The 17,145-nt window shown below is 55.6% G+C and overlaps 1 protein-coding gene across 1 annotated transcript in view; it reads right to left on the minus strand.

The window, feature by feature from the left end:
* Nucleotides 1-1,742: 1,742 nt before the first annotated feature.
* TRAM2 (translocation associated membrane protein 2) overlaps nucleotides 1,743-17,145 on the minus strand; it is a 76,287-nt gene continuing 60,884 nt past the window's right edge. Inside the window, exons 5-11 of the mRNA XM_001499006.6 lie at nucleotides 14,228-14,286; nucleotides 13,040-13,124; nucleotides 12,391-12,461; nucleotides 9,703-9,807; nucleotides 9,292-9,435; nucleotides 8,251-8,414; nucleotides 1,743-7,073 (exon numbers count right to left, since the gene is read on the minus strand). Coding sequence (XP_001499056.2) covers nucleotides 7,000-7,073; nucleotides 8,251-8,414; nucleotides 9,292-9,435; nucleotides 9,703-9,807; nucleotides 12,391-12,461; nucleotides 13,040-13,124; nucleotides 14,228-14,286 — 702 coding nt within the window. The 3' untranslated portion in view covers nucleotides 1,743-6,999. The remainder of the gene's footprint in view (nucleotides 7,074-8,250; nucleotides 8,415-9,291; nucleotides 9,436-9,702; nucleotides 9,808-12,390; nucleotides 12,462-13,039; nucleotides 13,125-14,227; nucleotides 14,287-17,145) is intronic.

A 17,145-nucleotide genomic window follows, 5' to 3' on the forward strand; every position in this document is an offset into this window, starting at 1 on the left:
CGAAATTGGAAACGTGGGAAAAAGTCTCATTTAACACCCTCTTACCCAGCCTTTGAGGTCCAAGTGTTCATAGCCCTTCTAACCTCAGTTCTGATATTTTTCCCTTTTTATCCTCCTATACCTTTTCCACTGTAATGGGGACCAGAATTAAAATGTCAGCCCCACTGTGATGGTTAGAAGGGTCTTTGGACCTGCCTTGAATAAGGTTGGCGCTGTCCATGCCTCACCTTGCAAATTGACCCAGGATGGAGAAGTTGAGATCTGCCAGCACCATCACAAGGTGTAAAAGCTACTTCACAGAAGACCAGAGCCGGACGGTCATTTCTGCGGTGTCGGCAGGCACTAGTTTACACAAGGCAGCCACATGTAAGAGCCACAAAAGTCAGAGCCAGTTACTTTTCCTACCAAGATCCTGAATGGCAGTGCAACTGTTAGATGTCAGCTTTGCCACTTTATGCTACAGTCACACCTGGCATGCACCTGGAGTCCTGGCTCAGGTGATGGAAGGGAACCGAGGACTAGCCTGCAGCAAGCACTACTGGGGGAAGAAGAAATGACCCTCTTTTGAATGGGCCCCCAGGGAGCTGAGACACAATTAACATTGCCTGTTAGCGTGTGCAGCAGAGGCAGGTGAGTAGCTGCGGCTTGGGGCTCTAACTGAAGGCTGTGTGACAATGCTTTAGGGTAGCTTATGGGGTCAGGGCCAGTAAAATCTGCCCGTGGGTGAAGACTGGCTGTGAGTTAGCCACTCCTCAGGCCCTGGGCCTCTACTGTGTCTGTACCACCAGCAGGCCTTGAAAATACCATCTAATTAGGGTGTATCAAAGCCACAGCTACAGGCTTTGAGGGCATTTGGGACCAAGAGGTAGAGAAGACGTCTCCAAATGTTGTTTCCAGAGAATCAAGGGTTACTTGGGTGAGTGACTCCCGAATAGCCTGCTAGCACGTGAATATGAGTATGTTCATTAAGAAAAAGTTACTGAGTGCTTTATATGTACCATGAACTTGGCATTCACTATCCCTAAATCTCCCACCACCGCTCCCTGCAGAAACAAGCAAGCAGGCGAACCAACCAACCACAAAACGGAGGACACAGAGGAGCAAGCAGGCCCAGAAAGATGAGCTGCTGGAGGTGACCCCGCGCTCGGGGCAGCTGCAGCCCAGCTCTGCCCCAAAGCTCGCCCTCGATAGTACCCCTCCCCTGCAGCTCAGTCAGCGTTTCCTGGTTAATCCTCAGAGCCCAGGTTGGCGGCTGTGGGCAATAGCAGGCATTGACACCAGACATCCCCACTGCCCACTATTATTACTAATACTAGGTTGTCTTCTGTTTAGCACCAACACTAACATGTGGTGGCTTTTACAAACTTCATCCCATCTTCTAGCCAGATGACTCATTACAGCGTAGGCACCGAGCATGGTGTGTGTCCTCGTGCAGCTTCCTACCCACAGACCCTCGTCAAGGGAACTTCCCGCCCTCATACTTCACTGTCGGAGACCAAAGAAAATGATGCTTATTACTCCCTAGCACTCAGTATAACCAACCCTTTCTCCATCCTTAGTGCCAATGCCCTAATTCACATGACCACAATGAACAAATATATCACAGGAGATTTCCAAGAAATAACTAATATGGTGAAAAACATTAGAAACGAGACTAAAATTGATGCAAACTCACTTTTCAAGTAAAAGCAAACGAAGCATCCAGATTTAAAAAGGAATATAAGGAATTATACCAGAGACAATTAGACTGATAATTCTATACCTTTTATTCAGTTATTTCAAAAATATTTGCTGATCATTTGTTTCAAAATGTGCATTAAAAAATCCATACAAAACCGTAATTTGTTTTAAAACCAGACAGAAACAGTGGAAAAAGGATTTTGGAAAAAGTTCACTGAAAGTAAAAAGTCCCCCCCAAAACCCTTTGACATGAAAGCATAAATATGCATGTACAAGTTTTCCTTGAGTTCCTTGTTGAAATTTGGTCCATGACATGAACAGGCTAAAGTGGAAAAACAAAGACGGTCTGTCCACGTTTGCATTGAGTTGCTCAGGACACCAGCAGCCTCAGCTCATCCTTCAGATGTTTATTAAACACGAGGAACTGAAAAGTGAGGTTTATCGTCTCATCACATAAACACTCGAATCTGTACCCAAGGACATGGCAGCACTTAGTCACAGCCCGGTCCTATCAGGTGAACAGGGCTGTCCACGCGGGGCTGGCTCTCAGGAAAATCCCCTTCCTCTCCACATGAACTAGAAACTCTGGAATGCTCTTAGGCAGAGTGATGGTGATGTCTCGGGTGTCATCTTATTCCCAGATGCTGACTTACTAATGCCCCGTCATGAGGATGGTTTTTTTTCCTTTTCAACAGATTTTTAAAAAAATATATGGACTTCTAAGATGATGCTACAATGTTCTACTAGAGTGCCACAGAAAGCCAGCCAGGGTCACGAGAATGACAGTAACAGAAGGAAAGTGGCTGATGTGTCTTCTGTAGGGGATGACCACCACCCCTCCCATGGTCCCTTCCCTCCTCAGTTGCAGGGTGTTGTAAGGGATAGCAAAGCCTGTGGAAAGGACCACTGGCTGGGAGAGTTATTGCACAACCCGGAAGAGCAAGGAAAGGCAGGCCAGCAGGGAACAGGGGCACTGCTGCCAACACAAGGTGACACTGAATGAGGAGCTCCAGGAAGTTCTGTAACAGCCGAACCAAACCCACCGTCACACGGGCATCCAGGAGTCAACACTTGTGACTGGGAAGTAAAAGTAAACACCTTTATCATATAGACTTTGGGTTGAATGGGAAGCCAGAGAGATGGGAAGAGGTTATCACAAGGGTGCCTTTCCTTTTAATGTGGGGGAACTGGAAGAGCAGGGCTCACCGTGTGAGGCCAGAGGCGCAGGGGACCCCTGAGCTTCCCTTAATAGGTAGCAGGCACAGGAGCCTGCGGTTGGGCCTCACAGAAAACTGACACGGGGGAGAAACCAGAAAGAACAGAGGACGTGGCACAGACCCATCACAATGTGGGAGAGATGGATGAGGCAAAACTGTCCCAATCCGTGTCCCTTTTACATGTAACTATAGCAGGTCCAGTGGCCCTGGCTGCACATGACGGACAGCCCTAAGCCCTGGCAACTGGGGGCAGGCCACACAGCACAAGGGAAGACCGAAAACCACCCGGCAAGTAAGGCACTTCTTACAGCAAGAGAATAAGGATCTGAGGCGCAGAGCCCGGAAGTCCCAATGTCGCGGGGCTCTTCTGAGACCTCCATAAAAAGGGGGGGTGGGGCAGCGGAGGAGCAGGCTTTCTCAGCCTTTTGGGAGGAGATGACATGCATGCGAGAACCGAGAACGGGGTAAAGAGTGGGAGAGGTCAGTAAAGCCTTCCTCACTGGGCCAGCCCTGGGCAGGAGAGGGAGTTTCTTTAGGTTTTCAAGTGATCTGACAATGACCCAATTCCCCAGTTGTGCCCAGAGTCCCTCCTGAGGACCAGGGCTGAGCACGGGAAGGCAGCTGGACCACTCAGCAACCTGACTCACTCAGCACACTCGCTGTTAGAGGAGGACAGGGCAGAGGCCTGGAAGGTGGAGAACGAAGGCCGCTCCCTGCGACACTCAGGCCTCGGGAGGGCAGTTCTGTCCAGACCACCCTCCTTCATCTCCCCCCAGGCCTAGGAAACACCACCGGGGAAGGCTGAAGCCACAAAGGAAACCCACACCAAGCCTCCCCCGGCCACATGGGGTCAGCAAGCCGCCTCAAATTCAAAAGGCATCCAGGAAACAGAATGTTCTGCTCCGGAATTTTGGGAGGGGGTGCACTGTCTGCCCCTACCTCTTATTCACCACTTACAATAACATCAAAGGGTGCTGACGAAGAAGGTCCCAAGAGAGAAACCAGAAGTGCACACCCCTGGAACATCCAGCCCAGCCTTTGGGCGCTTCTAGGGCCCGAGGGATGCCCGTCTCGAGAGGCACCCGCAGAGAGGGCCAGGGCACAGACGTCTATTTTGGTTTCTGAAATGCTGGCGACTTCTGCCTTGGGGCAGAAATGGAAAAGGTTCTCAGCAACAATTTAGGGCCGGTGGCCCAGACACACACAGGGTGAGGAGCGACTGGAATGGGAGCAGCATCTCTCCTCAGTTCCCCCAGAACCTTCCTCTACTTTCAAAACGAACGCATGTAACTTATTAATAGTACAGCTATCAGAGCCTGGATGGTAAAAATAACCTCCAAGGAGGGGAATCAGAGCACGGGATCCTCGCTCTCCTGCCACTGCCACCTGCCCGCTTCCCCCAGGCCGGTGCCGGTCAGCGATGCTGAGCGGGGCAGCGGTTGCTGAGGTAGATTAGCATCTGTTCGCCAGCTCTTGGCGAACAGCGCTGAGCGGCCTCTCGAGCTGGGGGCGTCTGGCAGGGCCGTCACAGGTGGCTCGGCACTTTGGCAGCAGGAGAGTGTTTGAGACTGAAGAAAACAGCCAGAGGGGCCAAATTGGGGCAGACTGGGCCAGACCAGCCCACCAGGCTCACAGGATGAAGTGGAACCAAGTCGTTCTGGCCCCTGGCAACATGGTTAGAGCCAAACTGCCAAAGCCATGGCTCTGCTCGGAATAAATGTGCCAGGAACGCCGGTGGGGTGACAAAGACCCTGCAACTACCCCCTCAGCCACCTCTTCCCTAAGTCACTCCTGAAGACCGGCTGGTGAGATGCTAGCCTTACTCAGAGTCTCAGGGTTTTCACAGCAGAAAAGCTTTTGTTGACTCTCACTGCTGAATGAATGCTGTCCTGGAGGAACAGAGCTGGAGTCGCCCGGCCCCTGGGTTGATGGTGCCACCACCACCAAGGCGCACTACACTGCTGCACCCAGAGCCCGCGGGAGACCTTGGGAATGTGGGGCCAACACCCTGTCCATGGGAAGGGAGGCTGCTTGATGGCACGACCTGGACTGTCACTCAGCACCCGCCACCTGCAGCACCCCGCACACACCATGGACTCGAGTATCTGCTGCAGGCACAGCTCAGCGGCTTCCCCAGGGCGCACCTGGGGGGAGCAGAAGCGCCTGCCAAGGATGCAGCCCGGATAGAACTGGACAGGCAGCCAGGCTGACGGGGCGGCTGAGGCGGCCACTGGCTGAACACCCCCTCCATTAGCAGTCACCAGACAAGGCGGGGGCGTGACAACACCAGCCGCATCAGTGCTGTTAGATGGAAATGGCTAAGGGGTCTGGACCGCGTCTGTTGGGGTGAGACCAGTGCACCCTTTTACCAACATTCTGCCTGGCTGCCCAGAGAAGCGTCAGGGACGAGAGGGAAGGACGGGAGAAGTGCGTGTTTTCCTAAGGGTGATCAGAAGCCAAGGATAGTTCTTCCCATTTCTGCCACCTGAACCTGGACGAGGTAAGGGTCGACAGCAGTGTCAGGTAACAAATCCCTCAGCCACTGGAGAAGTGATGTCTGATGGAAAGACCCATCTCCCCCTTTGGGTAATAATCCAAGGTTTGCTTTCTCCTGTGACATCAGAAAGAGAACCAGCACGTCGAATGACACTGACAGTCCTGTGCCATCAAGAACCGCCGCCCCTCGCCTCAGCAGAGTTCACTTCTTAATCGGGACTCTGAAAGCCTAACGCCCCTTCTGGAAGCCCTCACCAGGCATCATAAGGACCTGGAGACCTCAGCTTTGGTGGAGGGAGGGGAGAGCATGAGTGAGGGCCGGGGCAGAAGCCGCCTGTCGGTACTGCTGTGTCTGCTCCCGAGCCAGCAGAGTGACTCTGACTCAGCCCTGGGTCCTGCGGTCTGGAAGCTGTCAGTGTGCCCAGCAAACATCAGGTGACAACAACAATTCTGAAGAACACTCAATGAGCGAGGCCAGAGGGTGAGTGGCCCAGGTGACGCTCCCTGGGGCACCAAGGGGCCGACGTGGCGGTTAGTGTTCCTGCAGCTAGAGATGGCGTCGGGGAACAAGGCCGGCCGGGTCTGGGGTTCAGGACCAGCAAATCCCAGGCTGGTCTGTTAATGGCGGTTTCATTTGGTTTTTTGAATGCTGGTGAATGGCTGAAAAGCAACTGAGGCTGCGGACAAGAGGCCTAGGAGGACTCGGCCACCACTTCTGCTGCCAGCACCTTTCCGGAAGAGCCTGCTGCATGGTGCGCTTGCCCCTGCTCCAGAGCGGGAGACCTGTCCTCCTGTAGCACCTCCCAGACTGAGCGGGAGCAGGGTGGTTTCCAGGCTGGGAGTGGCCACCAGTAAGCTGTCTCCAGTCACAGGACCCAACGCAGCTCATACCATCCTTCTGGACCAAGACATCCTGTCCCGAAGCCAAAGGCCTTGGCATTTACAACCAGCAGTGGCGCTGCGGGGCCTCACGACGGCGCGTGCCGAACTGGAATCACACATCTCGTCAGTTAGTCAGCACCTAGGAGACGGTCATCTGAAAGGGTAGTCTCCTCCTCTTGCCCATCCACATGGGGGCCACCGGGGGGCCTGCGACCTGCCCCAGGCCGAGGCTCCTTGGCACGAGGCTTCCAGACCTTGACAGGTCCTGGGGACTGACGCTGGGTGCTGGATGGCCAGGACTGCGATCTCAGCTCCCTCTCATTGTAAAAATCAGACACAGAAAAATTGCACAATATGGTGAACTGAAGAAGTACAAAGAGAAGGCAGCAGCCATGAAGGAAGAGAAAGAGGAGGCAAGCAGAAAGATAACCATGAGAAATTGGGCTTCTAGAAAACCCAACACAGGACAGAGGTGAGGACATGAGGTGGCTTGAGGGAGAGAAAGAGGAAGATTTTTGGTTTTATTGAGAATGGTTTATGGAAGAAGAGACAGCCAAGAAGTATGACAGAGGAGAAGCCCTGTTTGAAGACAGGTGCCTGCTGTTTGAGAAGGAGCGTCCGGGGCAGGAAGGGGGAGGCAGGGACAGAGGCCGCAGGGGTGGAGGCAGGCTCCCCGCCTCCCTGCTGGGCCCTGCGAGAGGATTCCTGTTGGCAGCCTTTGGCCTTAGGGAGACTTGAGTTTCTTAGTCCGTGGGGAGGTTCCATTCTCTGCTTTCACCACTCCATTTTCATGGTAACCTAGGAAATGAAGGGAGACAGACAGATGTGGTGTTTCTGCTGGGACTGACACAGGAGAGGGGCCCGTGGGGGCCGGGCTGCCCTGCGGCTGCACACAGGATGAGCCCTGGGGGGACAGAGAGAGGAAACCAGCAGACAGCCCCCCCGGGGCTCCTGTTTTCCCCATGTCTGGCTGCCAGCGGCTATGTTTGAGGTGGTGGGTCTCTGACTGTCCTTTAGAGGGAGGGGCTGGGATGACACACAGTAACCCAGGAGCAGGCCGGGGCCAGACCCTTGTAAAATCACTCAGTTTCTCCCAGGCCCCTGCTGGGCGCCAGTCCACTTCAGCACAACTCCTGGGATGGTGGGAACAGAAGAAGGAGGCAGAGAGGCTGTAGGGACAAGGCCCTCCTCAGACGCCTGACAAAAAGTTGTGCCATCTTTTCACTGTTGCCAAACGCATCCGCGTGCTTGCTCAGTCAGAGGCTGAATCCTCCTGCCCATACCCCCAGCCAGGCCTGACACCTCATCACACCCAACTACGCACGTGTCTGGTGCGAACACACGTGCACCCTCGCCAGGCAGGCCACACCTGGAGAAGGGCAGATGAGTCAGAAAACAGACCCTGGTGCAGACAGGCCCCCAGGCTGGATGGAAAGTGCAGGGCTGGCAGTGCCCCGGGACCCAGGGTGGGCGGTGGTTACTAGAGTGCGTGGCAGGGGTCAAAGGAGAAGTGGGTGTCCCACCCCTGCCACCCACTGAGCACTGTGCCACCCTGAGTCACTCCTGAAGACAGACGAGGAGCCAGCAACCTGGGAGGCAGAGGCAGGCCGAGATGTAGAGCAAGAGGGCAGGTGGGGACAGGGAACGGGCGGCAGAGCTTGGCTGCAGTCCAGAAGCCACCCTGAGGACACGCTTCTTGCCAGAGTTCCTAGCCCAGCTGCCGCCCTGCCCACCGTGGCGAAGAGGGCTCCCCGCCTAGGCAGGGCCAGCCCCACCCACAGTGTGTCCCTGGCCCACGCCCAGCCACGGGCCAGTCAGGCCCTGGCAGGAGCCAAGGAGCCCAGGCCCGGGGGCAGCTCAGGACAAGGAGGGGCAGCACTGGCCTGGTGGAGCCTGCAGACTCAGGGCCTGGTTCTTCCCACTCAGCCCAGACAGACTCACCTGCTACCCGCCCGCGGCCCTGCCTGGCACTCACCAGATTCCCTCTTGATGAGCCTGGCTGGTAGTCTGGGCACAGCTGGGACTCTGCGCTTGGCGCTCTGCTCGTTCCAGTACTCCCGCCAGTGCCGCAGCTGGGAGTGGATGAAGCGCCACATGAGCCAGGCCTGGGCCGCACACACCAGCAGCAGCACACACAGCCTGCGGAGGGCACAGCGGTGGGCTCAGGATGCACTCAGGCCCAGGACCCCAGGCAGTGGGGAGATGGAGTCAGGAACCTGAGCTCCCATGGCCATCACCCCCAGCACCAGCACACCCCATCCCTCCACCACCACCGGAACAGCGGGAATCTCAGGGCCAGTCTCTGCTCTAGCGTGCTCTGGGGTGATGACGGATGGACGGAGACTAGGGAGACAGGAAGGAGGACAGACGCGCGTCCAGCTCCACAGCCACCCTGCCCACAGGCCTGATGGGATCCACGGCCTTTGTACCCAAAGTACAGAACACAAGGCATGTCAGCTCCATGTATATTGGAAGAATTAAAATGCATTATTATATAGCAGAAATAATTCTAGAAGAGGGGCTTCTCATCCAGCATGCCACTTACACGCTGAGCAACCCCAGACAAAGCACACACCCTCCCAGGCCAAGGGGTCCCATGGAAACACAAGGGCTTCCTTGCTGCTACGGGAGGCCATTCGCCAAACTGCCGAGGACACGGCTGTAGAGTCCAAGTGTGCTTGTGACAATCAGTTGAGGGGCTGGATGTGAAAGCTGCTGTGCACCGTGAAGCGCTGGACAAGGGGAGGGGACTGCCATTCGACTGGGGCCCCGACTGCAGGCTGAGCAGGCCGGGGCCGGGAAGCGAAGGTGGTTCTGATGGCAGCAGAAGGCCGGTCTCTCTTCTGTCCTCAGACCTGACGTCCAGACAATTCCAGCTAAATATCAACCAGCAGGAGACTCGGGTCTGCTGCCCTCGGACCCTCAGACCTTCCGTGGAAGCTGTGTCAAGTTCAGGGAGCTCCAGGATGCGCTCAGGGAGCCCTGCTTTCTCGCCTCGGGCTTCTGCCCAACTCACCTGCAAAGTAAAGTGTTGAAGTTCCCTCTCTCGGGGTCAAAGGCCTGGTTCTCCATGCGAGCCAGCCCAAAGCCGATGGCCAGCACAGCGAGGGTGAGGATGAAGAGGCGGGTGACCCCAAATACAGCAGCCCAGGCGTTAAACCTGCTCGCGGGGGTGGAAAAGGGACGTCAGCCTTTAGGGCCCGTGAGGGAACCTTACCCACTTCTCCAGAAGCGACCCCAAGTGGGAAGGGGGCTCAAGGGTGGCCGAGTAGGGTGCTTGAGGGATGAGGTATCTAGAATAAGATGCTCCAGGAAAACAGTGACCTCGGGGTGCCACCTGCAGGTAAGGGGGCAGTGTGCCCCCAGGGCAGGACCTTCCCCATCAGCCAGGCCTCAGGGGGGCCGGCCTCCCCCCAGCACCACGTACAGCTTCTCGTTGTTCTCGTCTGCGAAGTAGAAGAGTCGAGCCGTGTGGAAGAGGAACTCGGTGGAGTACTGCAACAGCAGCAGGATCAGGCCCAGGCGGCTCAGGCTGCGGACAAACGCACGGCCTCAGTCCCCCGAAACGCCCCGGGGAGCAGAGGCGGCAGCCGCGCCCTGGGCTGCCTTCACTCCCACCTGCACGGCCGGCCCTGCCTCATCTCGGAGGGTTCAGTTCTGCTGTCACACTTTTCATTGTTCCTGACAGTGACCCCACTGGCTTCCACCTGGGCTGTCTGGGGAGGCGCCCCTGCCTGCTCCCACAGGGAGCCTGTCCTAGACTCTCCACAGCACTTGTCACCTTGTCTTTGTCACCTAGCCCGCAACCAAGCACATAACAAGCTGCTGAGCTTTCATGGAGAAATACGAGCGACTCCCACCGTCTGATGTGTCCTTATCCAAGTCTTCACAGCTAAGAGGAAGCAAACTCCACATATTGCAAAAATCCGTGCTAGTGAGCTGACCTCTTGGAGCATCAGTGCCCGCTCAGACACGGCCCTCGCTTACTTCCAGGTGTGACACTGGGCCTAAGTTCCTTAGCAGCTTCCTGCCGACGGTCAGCTGTAGTTCAAACAAATGGGAAAAGACTGCAAAGCGAAGTCACAGATCCCGCCAAACACGCAGGGCTTCAGGAAGTCCCTGAGATCATGTGGCAGTGATAAATCAGGATCTGGCCGATTCCACCCAAGGAGACCAAAGTGGAAACGATCAGGATGGTCACTGGATCCTGAGAATAGTCAAGAGATGATGTGAAAACTACCCAATGTCTTCACATGGCCTAGAGTCCAACACGATCCTGCCCACGACCTTGTCTCAATCATTTTCTGTACTCCAGCCACACTGGGCTTTATGCCCACTCGCACCTCAGGGCCTTTGCACCTGCTGTTCCCTCTGCCTGCCCAGCAATCTCCCCAGATCTTCATGTACCTGGCTCTTGTCATTCACTCCTCAATCTGAGTCACCTCCTCAAAGAGGCCTTCCCTCAGCACACCAAAGGTGCCGGTGGACAAGTTGCTCCATTACATTATCCTGCTTTATTCTCTTCACTACACATACCACCTTAGGAAACTATTTATTTATTTCCTTATTTATGGTCTGCCTCCCACTAGAACAGATGCCACAGGAGAGCAGGGCCTTGTCTCCCTTCACCCAGGTATAAGTGCAGCTCTGGGAGCAGCGTCTGGCCCACAGGAGGGGCTCAGGCATGTGCTGAGTGAGTGGAGGCCTCCCAAAGCCAAGCTCCTCACCAACAGGAGCCCCCGTATCATTTGGCATGTCAAGGTCTGTCTTCCTTGGGAAATCCTGCAGCCAAGGGGCTCTCCTTTCCCCACTCCTCTCTGAAAACTAGAATAAGATGGAGGGGAAAGGAGGCCATGCTCCCTAAAGGAGCAGAGAGAGGAGGCCTCACCTTGAAAGTAGTGCCAGCCTCGCTGGGAATGGAATGGAAAGGGTGACTTTGGAGCATCTGCTCCTCCCTGCCTCTCAGGTCTGTTCCGCCAAAACAAGGATTCACAGACTAGGTCCAAACAGGGCCAGACACCTGCCCATCCTTCCCCGGGACACGTCAGATGTGGGGAAAACGGATCCCCGAGTACCTCTCATCTTTGGGAGGAAGAAGTGATGATACAGCGGGGACCCGAGAGCAGCAGGAAGCTCTCCTCCTTTGTGGTCCCGCCTGTGCATTCTCACCCCAGTCCCAGCCACACACTGCTCTGGGACAGCGCAGCCTGGCTTTCTTACACCCAGTCTGCAGGAGACACGTGAGCACCCAATACTCCACACACAGCCTTTGCCCCTCCCAGACCCCTCTGGGAAGCGACACTGCACCAGGCCCCCCGAGACAGGAGAGCAGTTTGACAGCTGCCTTCCTCCTGACTCCGTTACCTGGGGTCAGTCCTTCTCACGGGATGCCTGCTCTGAGGACCTAGGAGGTAACGGGCTCCAGGACCTCCAGGCACCTTAGCAGAGTTACACACTGCAAGGTCTCAAAACGCCGGACCAGAGAAAGTACAGGGTATTCTCCCATACTGCAAGGATCGAGCTCAAGAAAATGCCTAATGAGCAATGACCGATCCTATTCATCAATATGATTCTGTTCATAAAGGAGACACTCAAGGCCAAACACAACAGCAACTCTTCCCACTTCTGAACAACCACGCAGCGACTACTACACATTTCATCACACGTCAGAACGGAAGGGAGCCCAGGGCGCCGAGCTCTGGCCGCATCAGCCACCGGACCTGAGGCAAGAGCCCAGCTCCAGGCTGCCTTCAACCTGCAAAGCCACAGTTCAAGCACCAACATCCCTCAGAAGCCTTCCCTGGCTCTGTCTTGAGTTGAGGTCATCTGTCACCCTTCTGGGTTCCCATGGCAGGTGACACATAACATAATGCAGTGCTCACCACACTAAAACCATCCTGGTCTATGCCTGTAAACGGTCTCTCCTACGAGGCTGAGAATGAACCACTAAAGAGAAAGGAATCGTCCATTATCCACCTTTGCATTCCCAGGTCTGAGCATGGTGTTCTGCACACAGAGGGTGTCTAATAAATGCCTCCTAATTGAATGAACGTGTGGAGAGATGCACGGCCATAGAAGAGCAAGGAGATGGGGCCGGCTCTGGGGTCTCGCTCACTTTAAGAGGTACGCTCCAGCGATGTGGACCAGGTACAGGCAGATGTACTGGAGCTGGCGGGGAATTTCCTCCTGCAGACGAGAGAGGCGACAGTGACCGAGCTCATCCCTGGCTCAGGACACGGGAAGGGAGAGAAGCGTGGTGGGCCGGGGTGGGCCAGGCCACCTCCCCCCATGGCCACAGGGCTGGTCGCTTTAACCCCAGAGGCCTGGGCACCAGGCCGCTGAGCAGTCTGAGGGTGGACGAGGCAGCAGCTCTGGGTTTGTGGGCAGAGGGTGGGGTGGGGCTGAGAAGGAAGAGACAGGGACTGGGGAACAGGGCTTTTGGAAATAATTCAGAAGGAAGCTATTTAAAAATAAAAAAGACTGTGGGAAAGGCAGAAACCTCTCCGTCCACGATCCAGAAGAGGAGAGTGAGATGCCCCGAGCCACATGTCTACTGTGGGAGGCAGCAAAGAGGCGGACGCTGGTGGCCCCACGCCGGAGGCCTGCCCACAGACTTCCCCAGGGCTGACTCAGCATTCTACCCGACTGCCAGCACATCCCCACCGCACCCAACGCTCTGGGCTTCTAGAGGAAGGGACAGGGCAGTGCTGGGAACAGCAGGAGGGGAGATGAGTGGCCTCCAAGAGGAGGAAGTGAGTACTCACCTTCCGTACCTTCTGGAAGTAGAGCTCAGGAAGCGCATGCAGCCAGTAGGCCAGCTGGCACAGGTAGAAAAACTTCACCTGGAAGCTGGAGACAAGGGAGTGAGTCACACAGGAGGGACGGAGACAGATGTCCATGCAGGTGCCTGCCAAGCCCAGGAGGGAGAGGCGAGGGCTGGGCCGGTGTGAGGAGCTGGTCCAGGCGCCAGGGAGGGAGGGAGGTCCCAGCACTGCACCGGAGCTGGGGACCCTGCTCCACAGACAAGAGCACTTAGGGGACAGAAAGTCCATGGAAAGAAACAAAAATGATGGAAAGAGTGCAGAGGGGGAAGGACGGCTCTCAGTAGCGAGGGCGGGCTCCGCCTCAGCTGTGAGTCCTCTGCTGTTGCTCTGAAGGGGCTCGGGAAGGCCGCGTGGCCTCCTGAGGGAGCGGAGCTCAGGGGCCCGGAGCCAGGGAGGAAGGGGATGCTGCCTCCGAAGGCTCACCAGCCATGGAAGGCCGCAGGGAAGAAGTGCTACAAATGTGACGGGTCACCAGGAAGGTACAGAGCCCAGAGAATTTATGGGATGTTCTGTCTCATGCGGTGTAGGTACCTGCTACGGACTGAATGTCTGTGTCCCCTCAAAATTCACATGTTGAAATCCTGAGCCCCATGTGATGGTATTAGAAGGTGGGGCCTGTGGGAGGTGATGCAGTCATGAGGGTGGAGCCCTGGTAAATGGGATTAGTGCCCCTGCAGAGGAGGCCCCAGAGAGCACCCTCTCTGCTTCTGCCATCTGAGGACACAGCAAGAGGATGGCCATCTGTGAACCAGGAAGCGGGCCTTTGCCAGACACTGAAGCTGTTGGCACCTTGATCTTGGACTTTCCAGCCTCCGGAACTGTGAGAAATCACTTTCTGTGGTCTATAAGCCCCCCAGCCGATGGTGTTCTCTTACAGCAGATGACTACGACATCCTCTGTGATAGGGGCCAGTGTAGACGACATTCCACTTTGGGATTCTGCAGTCAAGATACCGGGGGGAAGCAGCTCCCAGACAAGTCTGCCTCCCACAATACTGTGCCCTGATAGGCTCGGGGTACAATCCAGGCCTCAGGCCAGCTGGCCCTGGAATGTTCTGGCCACACTCTGGAATGAGGAGGCCAGGGACCAGCTCACTCCTCCCGGGGCCCGAGCCATGAGCATACTCACGGGAGGTACACGTGCGGGTAGTCTTCCCAGAGGCTCCGTGGGTTTGTTAAATATCCTTCCTGCAGTGGGCGAGAAGAGACAGCACTCAGACATGTGAACGGGAGACCTGCTGGGGAAAGAGCAGCCACTGGGGAAAGGGCAGCCCCAGGGGTCAGGGGTGCACCCAGCCCCCAGCGGCCAGAAAGAGGAAGGACAAGGAAACATGAAACCGAAGGACCAGTCTGTGTTGGAGCCGCAGGCACTTGGCCGGTTTCTTGACTGTGAAAGAGCCATAACATGGCAGGAGAGCTCTGCTCTGGGGTCAGAAGCCCTGCATCTCAACGTGGGCCGGACACTTACTAGCTACACCCCCCAGCAAGTCTGTCTCCCTAAGCTTCAGCTGGCTCGCCTGTAAAACGAGGATAAAAATACTTACCCTCCCAGAGTTATTGTTAGAAATATGCGTGACAGTTCATGTTGATATGACAGTGTCCACTCTTATGCCTGGCATGTAGGCACGCAGGAAATGCTTGCAGAGTGAATAAGCAAATGGCCTCCAGAACCACCATCCTCTGGGAAAATGAAAAGCTTAGTTTGGCTTTTCACATCACCGTGCATAAAGAGAATGGCAGGACCCCACAGGCCTCGCTCTGAGGCCTCAGTGTGACCCTTACCACACTGCATCACTATGGCCAGTTGTCTCCATCACTCTGCAAGTTCCTTCATGCTGGGGTCTTTTCTTCCCTTCTCTGTATCTCCAGCATCTAGCCCAGGGCTCTGACAAAGTAGGCAGGTAACCCAAAAACCCTCCCATCGTAAAACACCTAGAAATGCTGGATGAAATCTAACAAATACTCTTTTAAAGGCAAAGCTGAGTTCACAATAAGAAAGGGAAAACCCCTGGGACCCAAAAGGGATGAGGAGCTAAAAGCCAGAGCAGTAGGGTGGGACTGTGGGGCCAGCATGTTCACACCCACGTGGGAATAGAAGATGTTGCCCTGGGAGGCAGAACCGGAGACCCTTGTAAAAAATCAGGACCCTCAAAGGGCTACCACCTCAGAGAAAGAGTTGACTAGAAAGAGTGTGACAACCAACACAGGAAGATAAAGAAGATGTCTGTTCACCCTGGGCTCAGGATGAAAACAAAAATATTATCCCAGGAAAATCTGTAACCCCGGGTTCACTTTCATACTGGTTTGGGTTTACAGTTCAAATATATACCACCCGTGGGGTCCAGGAACCATCAAGCTAAGAAATTAGTATGAGTAAGATTGTGGGCCAGTGATACCATTGGGACATACTCTCATCCAAGGATGCCCAGGATTCTCACACATAAAACCTTGCTAAAGATGAGTTTATGATCCAAGATTACAAAACACATGGGGAAACAACCCACCATGAGCAAGAGTTGGCTGACACCACGGGAGTCCAATAAAAATTTGTTGGGTGAATGAATGAATGCTGAATGCTTTGGACAATCTCTCTCTTCAGAGGAAAAAGAAAAGGCTCCTATTTGTCACTTAGAGAAGGTTAGATTAGTATGGCCTCATTTTAGAAATAGAGAAATGAAGGAACAGACTGGAAGGATCTCCTGAAACGAGATGGTTTTTCAGCAGTGCAGCTGAAATCTGAGCCGGACCACCCACCTCCTGGTCCAGTAAGCTCAGCCAGGTTGCTTCAGTCAGTCAGGTAACGAACTGAGCTGGTGCTCTGGTGAGGAGGCTGAGAACCCTCACTGCTCACGGCGGGACGAAGGGCGGGGGTCAGCAGCGCAGGAGGAGAGGGAGGCCAGCGTGTCTGAGTGAGGAGCACCAGGTGACTCCATTGGATCCTCCATTGTATTTCCGAGGGAGGGCTGATCCGCCCACCTCTGAGTCACTAAATGCCCCTGGACATTTCAGGGACAGTCCACAGCCCCGAGCCCACACCTCATGGCCTCATCAGCCCAATGACCTAACAGGTCCGATCAGGCTCACGCACCAGTGTAGTCACGGTGACTTAGATTTGAAGGACGGGGTCTCACCGAAACCCTCATGGCCTCATTTCTACGGTCTCCTCACTCTCTCGGCCCTTCCTCCCTCGGTCACGCACAGAGGTGGAAGGTCCTGGGGCACACGGGGGTGGGAGCAGCGCCTTCCCGCCCCCACATCGCTGCCATCCCTCTCTCCTGCATCAGAACGTCGGACCTGGGCACACGACGACACGCTGTCTGCCACCCTCTCTGCCTCACGTCAAGGAAATCAGAGAACGTTCCTCCCTAGAGGAAGCAGCGAGGTATTTAAGGAGGAAAACGGTACTTCTGGGACTGAGGTGGGGGAGGAATTTCTGCCAAAAAAAAAGAAAAAAGCCTGGCCGAGAGAAGCAGCACACCTAACAGCCAGATGATCCTGTCTCAGCTGGGCCCCTTCACTTAGGAGACAACGAGGTTAGGACCTTGAAGCCAACGAGCCAAGAAAACTCCCCAGAAAAATGCTGCCTGCTGCGATGTCCAGTCCACGGGGACCGTGTAGGGGCGGGGAGGGAGGGGCGGGGCCGGGGGGAGCGTGACTCACCGCCCTGGGCGCTGCCTCTTCCAGGGCTTGGGCCAGGCGGCTGCCCGAGGGGGGCCTGGGCGGGGGTGCCTCCGAGCCCAGGCCCACCAGCTCCCTGAGGCCGCAGGAGGCCAAGCGGGGCAGAGGCAGCGCCTGGAACCCACCCAACCCCGCCCCCGACAGGCACCAGGAGAGGGTCTGGGGGCCTTGGGAAGTCCTTTGTTCTCTTCTGGTTCTACAAATGGACCTGAGTGAGGCCTGAGCAAGCTGGACCCACCTCTCCCTCTCCCCACGAAGCCTTCCTTCCAGGTGCACGACCCCAAAACCACAGAACCAGCAGAATCCAGGCACGACACTGCGTTGCTCCTAGATTCAGACATACCTTCTATTATGGTCCTTCAGGAAGCA

Source organism: Equus caballus, chromosome 20 (genome assembly GCF_041296265.1).
Source record: "Equus caballus isolate H_3958 breed thoroughbred chromosome 20, TB-T2T, whole genome shotgun sequence".
In the NCBI taxonomy this organism is placed as follows: Eukaryota; Metazoa; Chordata; class Mammalia; order Perissodactyla; family Equidae; genus Equus; species Equus caballus.